General features: G+C 39.9%; 1 protein-coding gene across 2 annotated transcripts; it reads right to left on the minus strand.

Moving 5' to 3' along the window:
- Window positions 1–12,890, minus strand: slc9a2 (solute carrier family 9 member 2). 2 transcript variants are annotated; one of them, XM_085136057.1, is made up of 14 exons: window positions 12,747–12,890; window positions 12,458–12,642; window positions 12,161–12,375; window positions 11,828–12,076; window positions 10,229–10,479; window positions 9,900–10,117; window positions 9,312–9,511; window positions 7,049–7,138; window positions 6,905–6,975; window positions 6,122–6,289; window positions 5,924–6,029; window positions 4,058–4,174; window positions 3,723–3,810; window positions 1–1,842 (listed from the first exon to the last, which is right to left on the minus strand). In XM_085136057.1, the coding sequence occupies exons 2-14, from the start codon at window positions 12,528–12,530 to the stop codon at window positions 1,424–1,426; spliced, it is 2,265 nt and encodes a 754-aa protein (XP_084992183.1). In that variant the 5' UTR covers window positions 12,531–12,642; window positions 12,747–12,890; the 3' UTR covers window positions 1–1,423. The 2 variants fall into 2 exon arrangements, with proteins under 2 accessions (XP_084992183.1, XP_084992182.1); XM_085136056.1 differs by having other exon boundaries at window positions 12,458–12,890.
- Window positions 12,891–12,988: the final 98 nt, after the last annotated feature.

Consider the following 12,988-nt stretch of genomic DNA (forward strand, 5'->3'; position numbering starts at 1 on the left):
TTGCCCCACTGTATGTGCGAGCCGTTACTAGGGGCACAAATTAAGCCCAGCTGTGAAAATAACAGCAGAGCCAACCGTGCATTGCAATGTCACTGTGCATGCATTCATGATGCAGAAAATGTCAACATTTTTATACTTGGTTTTAATCTATTTAGTCTCTTTTACTCTCTCACGCACACAGAACAAGGCTACCTGTTCAATCAATAAACTGAAAAGTTTCACAGTTCTAATGTGCAGCCATCACTTTAGAAATGAGAGTGCACTCAATATTAAAATAATTAACTTGAATTAAAATGTGTACTTGACCACTCTCTGCACTAAATAAGCAGATTTTCTGCAGCATTCATTTCCTGTCTTGTCTTTCACTTTTACATGTTGGTATTGTTTATAGATTTTTCATCACTAGTCAGTCATCATCTGATGTCGTTTCTGGTTGGAGTTGGTGGCGCTCACAGGGATCTTGTTGTGTGGGATGAGTGTCATGTGACATGTGAAACGCCCCTTTTTATGTAACTGCACACGGAGCTTGAAGCAGAAAGTCCGACTTGGCAGACAAAGTTAATAACTGCCATCATAGGTTTTGTCAAGCCAGCTAACTCAGAGAAAGCCTGGCTGTGTTGAACTACCTTCATAGTACACCTGTCTGGAACAGTCGGAAATGCTCTCTTATACATTTATCTCATTTATCTCTAGGCTTCATGAAGGACCTGCCACAAAAAACTGTTACAGCAAATAAACAGTTTGTACTTTTGTGTCTGTCTCCTGAATTGTATTTTTAACCATATTAAAAGCATTCACTTTTAATATCTGACATCATTTTATTCAGTGTCACAAACCTTAAAACTTATCAGAAGAACTTTCAACAAAGAAAATTTATTACAGCATAAAGGAAAGCAGCTGGGCCAGAGGGACCATCATTGTCAGGCATTCAAAAAGTACTTTGTACTGCGCAGCAACAGCTTGTTTGACTAAAAAACATTTATATACACACAAAATGTACATCTTCAGTCATGTAACTATCACACAAGACAGACAATAAAATACAAACAACTATCCTATTTACACAAAGGGCAAATGTATAATGACATAGTTTAAGTAACCTCACCTTCCACATTTAAAAACTCCTACATGAAGAAAAAAAGACATTTAAAATTATTTTCTAAGACTAGTTCAAATAAGTACATGTGTAAAAAGTCTCACAGTTTATTTACACTACATTTGCTACAGTTCACTGTGCTTCTGAGGAGTGTGACACTGAAGCGTTAGTCCATTTTGGCTCATTTTGAAGACCGTTTTACCTCTAATGAGTAATGAAGACACCTTCAATGTTATTCTAAAGGGCTTTAAAGTTATTGGAGCTTACAGTCATAAGCAGAAACTTCCAGCTGCTTGATTAGGTGGAGACAGTCCAGCTGCAACACTTTTATTTCTTCTCGGGGTTCCACTGAGGCCGCCTGAGCAGAGGGTTTCGAGCCGTGGTCTCTCTGGGCTCAGCCGCCCAGCCTGGCGCTGGAGACAAAGGCTGACGCTGCCCCACCTGCTCTGCGCTGTCTTCTTCGTGAACATTTCTTAAGTCATCCACCGAACTGTTGTTATCATCAAATGAGGAATTTAAGCGACGAGGATGAGGCACGCGGGAATCACTGTAGGAGGAGTTTGTCCTGAACACACCCTGCCCCGTACTGCTGCTCTCTTCATTCAGAACATCAGTAGATGGTACTTCTTCCAGAGTGCCCAGCCTGTGCAGAGGTATCATGGCTTTGGAGGAGGAGGAGCGTGCGGGCTTGCCAAACCGGGAGCATTGAGATGGGTAGGCAACTTCTGATAGGGTCTCATGATCATCTGGGATGAGATTGAAAACAAAAAATAAAATGGTAAGGTACACTCATACTAACACGCTCACTATGACAACATGGTTGTTTAACTACTATACCAACAACTTGTCAAGTAGAATCAATCACAAAGCACAGGTAAGGTCCTAAACCTTACCTGTGCTGATTCACAAATCAGATGCTGACCTTATCGTGGAGCTAAACATTTCATGGCAATGCGTTTGCACTCACATCATAAATGTTGACTTCATAGTGGTGTTGGACAAGAGCCGGTTAATGATCTGAGTCTATACGCTTCATGAGGAAGGCAAAACTGTTCAAGTTTTGTTGTCCACGAATAATGTGGGTAAATTATTCATCCATTTTCATTCATCTGGTTGAAGCCCATGTCTGCGCTAACCCATGAGGATAAACAGCCACACACACACTCACATCTATTCCTACAGTCAATTTAGGATCACAGATAAGTCCTCAAAAAGCCTTGCTGCTTGAATTGAACCCCAACATAAGGAAAAAGGCTTCTTTTTAATCGTTTCCTTTAGCAGAGGATGCATTGAACCATCCTTTATGAAAGGAAGGTGAAATGATGCCATCCTACAAATTCTAGCAATACACAAACCAGCCACTCAAGAAACCAACAAAGAGGTACAAATCATTCAAATGAGCATTACAAGTGCTTTGTTCTAGCTGCCATTGGTCGGATGGACAAATTATAGTTTTGTTACTGTGTGGGTTACACAATGCTTATTATTAGTTGTTGTTTCCAGTATTTTGTACTATGCTTATTTGTTGTCTGTTGTGTTTGTACTGAGAGTGTGCATGGTAGGATGGATGGCTTGCTGCAGAACAAATCACAAAACCACAAGTACAAACTAACCTGAACCTGTTTTCAATTTCATGCCATAACCTGCTGGTAAAAACTGGACATTTTGAAGAACAGCCTCTTAAAGCTGCTGGTGAACCACGAACGTTACGCTTCTGTGATAAAATCTACTTGTCAAGCTGCTGTCTTGAATGTAGATTTATATATACAAACTCTCCCTTTTGGTATTAAATGATCAAAATGTGTTTAAGGTTCTATGTAATTCAGTTTGTATTAATAAGATTTGCTGTTGGACTGCAGACTTTAGGACGATCACTTATCAATTTACCCAGCAGGAGTATATAAGAAAGCAGGATTTAATTTGTTTTACAGGCTATGGAACAAATTTGCTGGTGCAGTCGTCGCAGGCTGATCGACTAATACTAATTTACATACCAAAAAGAGCGCGTGAGCACTGTGGCGCATTCTTATATGTGCACATCGCTCTGTTTTGGGGAGGGGGTTTCTGTTTTTTCAGGAGACACATACTGTGACATTAATGAGACTGACAAAGTCTTATTAATAGTTTTGGGGGTGGTTTTCTGATACCAGGGAGATAAGTTACTAGCTTGGACCACGTCCTCATTTATATTTGACTCCATTTCTAGTAGATAATGGCAGATAGCGTAAGCAAGAATCGAGGCAGCGGTTTTGGGGAGGTCTCGGAGGGGACTGGCGGCAGCTTCTGGGCCAGACAGATCTCCGTGTACTAATGAGAGGGAGATGAACTGAAAAAGGAAGAGTGGGACAAGAAAATGAAAACAGCTTGTAGTGCAGGGGTTTCATATACAGACAGAATTGTAAAGGGAGTCCCGCTCCTAAGATTCAGATTAATTATCTACAAAGCACTTCATTTGTTCTGTGCACACTGCTGAGAAAATACAATTTATTTCAGTTCTGATGAATTAAGGCTCGAATCAGGTTGAAAAATTCCAAACTTTGCAAGGAAGTGACGTTTTCATCATTTATTCTCATTTATATCAAGGGTAAGGTTGTGTTAAGGGATTTCAAAGATAATCTCAGTTTACCTGTGTAGTGCCACCTCACAGCATCAAATCTTGACTCCAGACTCTTTCCAGCAGGAAGCGAGAAATACTTGTGTGTCCTGGGCACGTTCTAAGAATAACAATGGGGAAAAAAACTTGATGAAAAGTGGTGAGAACATTTAATCTAGTGTTTGAATTTCATGTGTTTGCAGGTCAAGAGATGATCAGCTCAAAAATAACATTTTTAATGCGATTGTTATTTGCCCAAAGTACTTCTAATTAAGACCCAAGGGATGTTCCTAAAATCCCAACCCACGCTCCCAACAAAATAAATAATTAATTAAAATAATACAAATTATTTGGGCAAGGTAGCTTACCGATGACTGAAAACTACGAGGTCGGAGGCTTCGTCGAATGGTGGCATGGCGCCTGATCAGTATCTCTCTGGTCTGGCTGTCATTGGGCAGAGCATGTTTTCCTCTGTATGCCACCGTCTAAGTCCAAATACATAAATTAGTTGTCTAATTACAAATAACAGAAGGTCAGAGAAACACACACGGAAAACACACAGTGAAGACATAGACTTAAAAACTCCATAAACAAAATCCATGACCACTGTCAAGTCCAGGGACTTGGGACAACAGAGGTTCCCACGAATGGACGGTTCAGACGCTCTTAGTGGGGACTGCATTGTTTAAATCTCAGATTACACCACCAAAACTGGAAACAACTGTTTGAGGGAGGGGTAGGTGTCTGTGTGTGGACTGCTACCTTAACCTGTTCCATGCAGTAAACCCACCCCTGGATCTGACCTGCAGCCATTAGTTAAACCAAAAACAAACACAGCTGCCTTTAAAACCCTCCAAAGGTCACCACTGTGTTTTATAAAGAGGTCGCATGACAATATTATGGGCCTGTATGATGTCACCAGAGGCCAACACGGTTTACAGTTAGCATTTTTATCAAATATAAAGCATTTAAAAAATAAATTAATAGTGACACGGTGATCTCAGTTTTGTGTGAAAGAATCACAAATATGTGAAAATAAGACTTGAAACGAGCTATTAAGGCAATGTGATAAACTGTGAAACAAACCACAGAAGAAACTCCATTAAAGCATCAAAGAGTCTGTTAAAAGGGTGATGTCATGCCACTAATGGAAAAGTACTGCTGGCCACTGCCTGTGGCTATGCAAAACAGCACAGAGTTTCACTTGTTGGGATCGTCGGTATGAGAAACAGAACAACATTGAGGGGTGCTTTTCTCGTTTGTGTCAAATTAACGGACATTTTTCAAACTTCATGTTTTTCAAGTAAAATGCAAAGAGGTGCAGCTGCACGTGGCTTTATTTTAGTCAGCTTTATCGGGGGTTTTAATCGTTTTTAAGCAGTTGAGCACGTGCAAAGCTGATGCTGAACTACGTTACCATGTATGCAAAACAAACAAAGGTTCAGGTTTCACACTTCTGAGATGTGCCGTCATCTGCCAAAAGTTGACAATTACAATGCTTAAAACGCAAATGGCAAACTTATACATTAAATTACATTTTCTACAAATAACCATTGATATTAAAAAAAAAAAGACAAAAAAAAACGCTAACATCAAACTATGGTAGTGATAGTTTTTGTGTATTATTCATGTCGGTGTAGCTGGAAATTGCTCCATCGTTACTGAAGAGACCCGTCACCAACTTCAGACTAAAGAAACGTTGATGTAAAAATGAATGACATGTACAGATCAGAACATTTCAAACTGCAAAAAGTATATCAGCAAAATGTAATAATTCAAATTAAGTAATTAAATAAATCAAAGATACAAAAATTTCTTTGTTGCAAAAAGGATTTTATATTTCTTTTTATACATAATATATATTATATTAACCTGTCTGGAATTTAAACAGCTTCTTCTGTTCTTCACCTCCTTCTGCTCAGCACTCAAACATGTCAAATATGACAGGTGCTTCCAACTAGTTTGCTGTTTTAATGAGTTTATTGTTTAACTATAGGTATAGTTTTTTTTTTTTATTGTATAGGCCTTTAGTGTAATTTCAATCAAATGTTGCAGAGAATAAGCACAACATATGCTCCAAAGTGAAAAGAAAGTGGAAGAACTACCACAAGCATAAATAAACTATTTAAGTGCAGTATTTGATTAAATTTGCAGCTACTTTCTGACACTGTGACAGACAAACTAAACAGAAACCAAAAAAAGAGCATATAGCAAAGATCCTTTCTTTATCTTACCCGCTCCCTGATCTTGTACATGTTCTTGGACAGGATGTCGTGGATGTTCCTCAGGTCAGCAGCCAGGAACTTTTTCTGGAGTTTAGAAGAGCTTTTCTTTTCCTCGCTTGATTTTAGAAAATAATAAGCAGTCATTAGTAGCTCTACATTTGGTCTTGACAGGTAGAGTGATGTGATGAGTACAAAAATCATACGTACGAGAGGGAGACGATGGAAGGAGCAGTGCTGATGTCTCCGGACGCCGTGTCCAGGATTTCCATGGCATTCTGCAGCTCTAGCTTTTTATAGAGCGCCACAATACTGGACTCTGCTCTGCTGTCTCGGATGAGGATCTTACGCAGGATTCTGTTGTTAAACTTCATAAACCTGACATTGAGAGAAAGAAGAATTTCATGGATGGTTTTTATATAGTTTTTGGTGATTTCATGCAAGTTGTACACAACAAGAAAAATAAGGCATTACCGGCTTTATTATTTAAAACACTCAGCTTTGAAATTTGCATATCAGTCAAACTGTCAAAACCGCTAAATTTGTGTAGGCATGTAATGTAAAGAATCTTTTGTGAATTATGAGGTATGTTTTATCTGTATATGTGCTGCTACTGGACTTTCCCAGCATCCCATCAACACATTTGAGTTACTGTATTTTCAGCCAGTTGCAGATAATTATGCCTAATTTTGTATTCTACGTTTAACATCAGCATCCTGCTGAACTGCCGGGAAGCACAAATGAGGAACTGGTGGGGGTGAAACACATCAAAGCTTCAAGAAGAAAAAACGCATTGCATGAAAGTTGAACATGACACTAAGTAATGAAACCTCAGACAGACAAGACAGAAATTAAAACCCTTCCCTCTTAGGGTTTGTTTTATTGTTGTTACTGTGAATCATACAGTATTATTCACTATTCATTAGATCTGATGAGCAATATCTACTAATTTACTAACAAAAGATTAAACCGCGACGCCAACAAAACTCTTACTTGTCCTTCCAGTAGAAGCGGCTCCACTGCCCACAGAGATCCTCTATGCCTGCCATTGTATGCTCCATGAGCTGCAAGCAAAGCGCGATCTGTCAGCACCGCAGAAATGTACTGTCCGATACATGCATGCCGCATGTGACTTACCCTGCAGTGAATCTCTACATTAATGGTTTCAAGGTTGCGGTTTGTTCTTCGGACATTGATGAACTCAATCAGAGGTCGGATACTGATGCCCTGTGGGGAAGAGGGAAAAAAAAAAAACACAAATTACTTCGAACACTAGAGTTGTAGATACAGTTGTGGTCAGAAGTTCATATACTCATCATAGACATGAATCTTATGGTAATTTGGAAATTTTAATAATTTCTTTTTCCAGGGTTACCCACACATGGATACACACCCTTTGAAAAACAAGAAATTGGTTATTAACTACAACTTGTGGTTGTAGCTACAGCTACAACTACAAGTTGTAGTTAATACTTGTTTTATTACGTATGTATTACGTTCCACTTAATACTTGTACAGCTGCTGTTATTGTATATATATATTTATATTTCTTCATATTTCATTCTTTTTATATATTTCTATACTGTGTATTTGTGTATTGTGTATTTTGTTGTACAGTTATTTTATTTTCAACTTTAATTTATATATTTATCTTATTCTTTCTCAGTCAAATTTACCCTTCATTCTAATTTGTTGTTGTACAGTTATTTCATTTTTAACTTTAATTTTTATATTTTATTTTATTCCTTCCTAGTTAAATTTACCCTTTTTAATTTTCATATTTATTTCCTATCTTACTCATAGCCTTTTTTTTTCTTCTTTTTTTTCCGTTTTAGGTCACAAGCAGTTGTGTAAGCATTTCACTGCATATCGTACTGTGTATGACTGTGTATGTGACAAATAAAATTTGAATTTGATTTGATTTACAAGTTAGAAACCTCTCATTTCTAAAAAGCAGCAGATTAAAGTTAAGTCAAGTTATTCACATGTGTCACAGGTTTGACGAGGTCTGGAAGAAGACCCAAACTGTCATCCTCAGATGAGATGAAATTAATTAGGATGTTCAGGAACAACCACTGAGGCTCAAGCCTGCCATGAAATGAAAACGGCTGTAACATCAGCATCACTCTCTACAGTGAAGCAAGTTTTGCGTTGAGACACAATGAGAGGGTGCTGACCGATAAAAAAAAGCCCCTACTCCAAAATCAACACCTTCAAGTTTGACTGATTGTTAAAAATCCCTCCAGAAGGCCAAATGGCCCCTGGACACCTGGCACTGGCTTCCAAACATAGGAACACTGTACTAGCTGTCAAGCATGATGGTGGTAGCATCATGCTCTGGGGCTGTTTCACTGCCAGTGGTTCCGGCACACTGCACAAAGTGGCTGGACTAAGAAAGGAGGACTACCTCCAAATTCTTCAACCTCAGCTCAAATCAACAGATGGTTGAAACTTGGACACAACTGGGTTTCATAACAGGAAAATGATGCCAAACAGACATCAAAACAGGTTTTGGATGGATCGATAAAGGAGGCTAACAGGCTTGCCAGAATAGTCTCCTCAAAGCTCAGACCTCAACCCTATTGATAGTTTGTGGACTACACTTAAAAGCCAGGTCTATGCAACAATTTAAATGATCTCTACCAGCTCTGCCAAGAAGAGTGATCAAATATCCAGCTATAATTGTTGATGGCTACCAAAAGTGGTCGACGTACAACTTTGTAATGGGCATTGAAATATTAGTGAAGGTGTATGTATATACCTGAACATGTATGCGCCTGTGCTGATTAGAAAAAAATCCTAAATAAATTCAAACTTGTGCAGCCAGTCCTTTTTATTGTTTGTTTGTTTAAGTCAATAAAGATGTATGCTGTACAATCATTCCACCCTTCAAAGAAATCAATAAATGCCCAAAATTATAATGCCATTCATGCTCATAATGACTGTATGTAAACTTTTGATTACAAGTATAAGAGACACAGTTTAGAACCAAAGTAATTTCACCTCATTTTAGCAGCCATGAGGTTGAACTTTGTAAAATGTCTTTTTTGGAAGGTAAAAGTTCAGATGCATACATGCATTTTATAGATCATACAATAAATGTTCTGTATTTCTTCTCCAAGGATAACAGTGTATATGATTAGAAATTAAAAGCTTGAGTTTATCAGTGTATATAATACATATCATTTTGAATCGGGTCTCAGTTTGTTTGTTTTTTAACTGGACAAAAATAAATGACACCAAACAGCTCGCCAAGATTCTGTCTCACTCCTAAATGTGATTTTAAAGAAAAAATCATTTTCTATCTCATTCCACTACAAGGACAAAAGAAATAACACCTTCATTCAAGTTATTCAGAGCATACAGACTTAAAAATATACATACACAGATGTTCCCTTACCTGAAGAAAGACGGTGAAGAGGATAACTGCAATGGTGGCAGTGACAAAGAGCTGCTTGCGGCCAATGGTATCAGGAAGCGTGAAGGCAAGGGCGAAAGAAACTGCACCTCGCAGACCTCCATATGCGAGACCAAACTGATCTTTCATGTTGAATGGGATGGTGCGGAAAGGGTTAATGATCTGAGTCAACACCAAGATACCTGAGAGGAAGAGGCAAGAAAATATCACAGGTTTCATTATCAACAAATCAGCAGAGAAGTCCGGACATTTCCTTTCAGATTTAACAAGCGTTTTGACAACATTAAGCTCTCAGTTTTTGACTAAAGTTTTGGTGGAAGACATACCGAGAAGACATACTGGGCTCAATATTGGTTGGCTAGATTCAACATTAAAAGATTACCTATGTCAGTTTTACATTCGCAGCTTATTTTCTTAGCAGCACTTTCTGTCTTCCTTGCATTTCTTTGCACATTTCAGTGTTTGCCCATGTAGCAGCAGTAGCTCTCATTCTTTGCTCCACTAGATAACTGCAGTCAAACAAAAACCTGAACTTTAACATGACACAGATAACGCCGGTCATTTCCTTACCCAGACCTCTCCATACAAAAGCAAACAACAGCGTGAAGAGGATGTAGCCCCAGTTCCACTCATGGTCAGTTGTGATGGTAACGACCCCTAAGAAGAAGAAGATGAGCGTCTCCGAGATAGAGGCAATCATCTTAATCACGTGTCTGATGGTTGTGCAGGAACGCTGGGAAACGTTTTCCTCGACGTAGTACTTCATGGTGAGGGCACAGGTTATAATGCTGCAGAAGCACATGGGCACAGAGGGTTTGTGGGGAGTATTTGGGTAAACTTTGTGTTATTCTTCTTTCTTTCTTTTATTTAATTCTGTAAATGTTATAAAACCTACTCACGCCATGATGGATGAGATGGCAAACAGCTCTGCCACCAGATAGGCCAGGTAGCTGTACATGAATACGAAGAGTGGCTCGATTTCTCGGACTTTGGAGGTGAATCTTGTGGTGAAGGCTGCCACAAAGCCAAACAGGATGCCAAATGCCATCCCACCGAGCCCCACAATGAAGAACCTCGCCACTCCAATGAACACATCCACCGGCTCCACCACCGGCATTTCCGCAACAAAGCTGAACATGTTGTACAACACCTAAAAAATTAATAAATAAATATGCACACTTTCTTTTTTTTTTTTGCACCTATGCACCATATCCCACATATGCTAGTCAGAGGTCAGGTGTGGTGTCAGGCGCTGTGGCCTCTAATGATGCCTTTCCAGATAAGAGTGATTTACTGGAAATATTTACTCTGCATTGTTTGCAACTTGATAATCAGAGTTCACCAAACATGCTGACTGAGTCATGGAAAAGGTGCATTAGGTAAAGTAACCAGCTTTGTTCCTCCTTAATCTGCCATTCCTGCCTGGGCAGTATGAAGCTTTGGCCACATGAAAACACGTGACTAACATCGACTCGCATGAACCCAATGGCGTATTTAGCCACACCATTTCACTGCATTTCTCAAAACTGAGTACTTTAAACTTTAAATGCATGACTTAAATGCAAGATGAAGTGGAAAAAGTTCTGCTAGACCATCAGATCCAGTTCAAGACACAGACAATAAAGATTCTTTGCACATAGAAAAGCCACCACAAACAAAGAGGCTCACACATAGGCCTGTCTGTAAAAGATTAGTTCTGAGATTAACAAGGTCAGACTATTGTTCTGTTTGGGAGAAAACATTAACAGCAAATTAAGTTTTGTTTGCTTCTTATGGCTGTGGGAGTCTTTCCTCTGAGTTTATTAAATCCCTGAGTTTGTGGACAAACTACATGTGGACAAACTACATGTGGACAAACTACATGTGGACAAACCCACACAAACAAATGTAACTGCGACCAGAAACTGGTTTGACAGCATCTGAGCAAACGGACTGAATTGTGCTTTATAGACACACTTGTTTCATGTGTATAACATTCCCTTAGTTCAGTTTTTCCTCCCTGAGTAATTTCTCTGTTTAGAAATCTTGCCAGCACACAGACGGTTCTCTCCCACACATTCTGTCCTTGTACATGCAACCCGGGGAAGAGAAGGGAAAACACAAATATGACCAGTATTTCATGAAACCTGAGCTGATCTTATTGAGTGTGGAAGAATGGACAAGCAGCGGATGTGCTTTTTTCATGTAATAGTCATGAAATTAAATGCCTAACCATGTCTGTAAATGGTGGGTGGTGGTTGAAATGGACTCCACAGGAAACTACATGTATGAGACTGTGACATAGAGGGAAATAGCACAAAATATTCTTAAATCTGTGTAAAATGTTAAATATATACTCTTTGTGGAGCACATGCAGAAGAGTAAACTCCACTGCCATGCTGGGTACTTGGCTGTGTATTTGTCACTGGAACAAAACAATTGACTCACAAGAACAGTTTGCAATTGCCCCTTACTCACAGTCAAGTGTTTTAATAACAAATAGCAGTCCGCTCACTCACCACAGTGACAGCATCATTGAAGAGGCACTCTCCGAACACTACGATGTAGAGCTGCTCGTTCACAGACACGTCCTCAAACACGTTCAGCACAGCCACGGGGTCCACGGCCGAGATGATGGCGGAGAACAGCAGGTTCTCCTGGAGGTTGATGTCTTGCACGCCAAAGGCCGGAATCTGGCATATGGCGAACAGAGAGATGCCGATGCCAATGCTGTTCCACAGCGTCCCCACCACGGCGAACCAGAACACCTGCATGAAAACAGCAACAAAACTGTCAAAGTTGAGCAGGAAGCTGACCAGAGTTAGAGAAACAGTGCCTGATTTGAAACGAACCGTGCCAATGTTCTCAAAGAAAGGCCTGGTGGGCATGAAGTAGCCTGACTCCAGGACAATTAGGGGCAGCATGTAGAGGAAGAAGACATTACTGGTGAGCACAGCGGGGGGCTCCTCGTGAACAGAGTGCATGATAGCGCCCACTATCAGACCGATGCTGATGAGGAGGCACGACTCAGGCACCCAGATGGTGATCTTGTGGTACACATGAAAACCTGAAAAGAGGAGGAAAAAAGGTCACAGTGAGCAGCAAGATGAGAAACCACACCTGTTGGCACATGTGGGACTGTTACTCACCAATTTTTGCAAAAGAAGCCAGCAGCACCCAAAGAGTAATTTCAAAGGGAATCTGGATTCTTGGATAATTCATTGTAAACACGGGTAAATTATTTTTCTGGTCCTCTGGATAAGTCTGGGCTCCATCATTAGGCTTAACAGATGGCAAAATCGTGGCTGCAATTGGTTTAGAAGGTATTTCGCCTCTGGAGCCATGCAGAAGAATTAAAATCATGCAAATAAACAGCAGAGTCCCAGCTTGTCTGATAAAAACTAAATTCATAGTGCAAAAAACAAGTAATAGTCTCACAGTAATACAAACTGGCGTGAATATGAACGCTGTTAAGACTCAATAACTCTAACCAACTTCACAAAAGTTGGCCCCGGATGATCGAGTCTTCTTCACAGTGCCGGACTACGACACACCTGCGATCTACCTGAGTCCGCGAGTTTCGATACTCATTGGGTGAGACCACGAGCCCTGCTCTGATTGGGCGTCACCTGAGGTAGATAAAAAAAAAAGGTGGGACGAGGCGTTTCTGTGCCATTCAG

The sequence above is a fragment of the Neolamprologus multifasciatus genome, chromosome 16, assembly GCF_963576455.1.
Source record: "Neolamprologus multifasciatus chromosome 16, fNeoMul1.2, whole genome shotgun sequence".
In the NCBI taxonomy this organism is placed as follows: Eukaryota; Metazoa; Chordata; class Actinopteri; order Cichliformes; family Cichlidae; genus Neolamprologus; species Neolamprologus multifasciatus.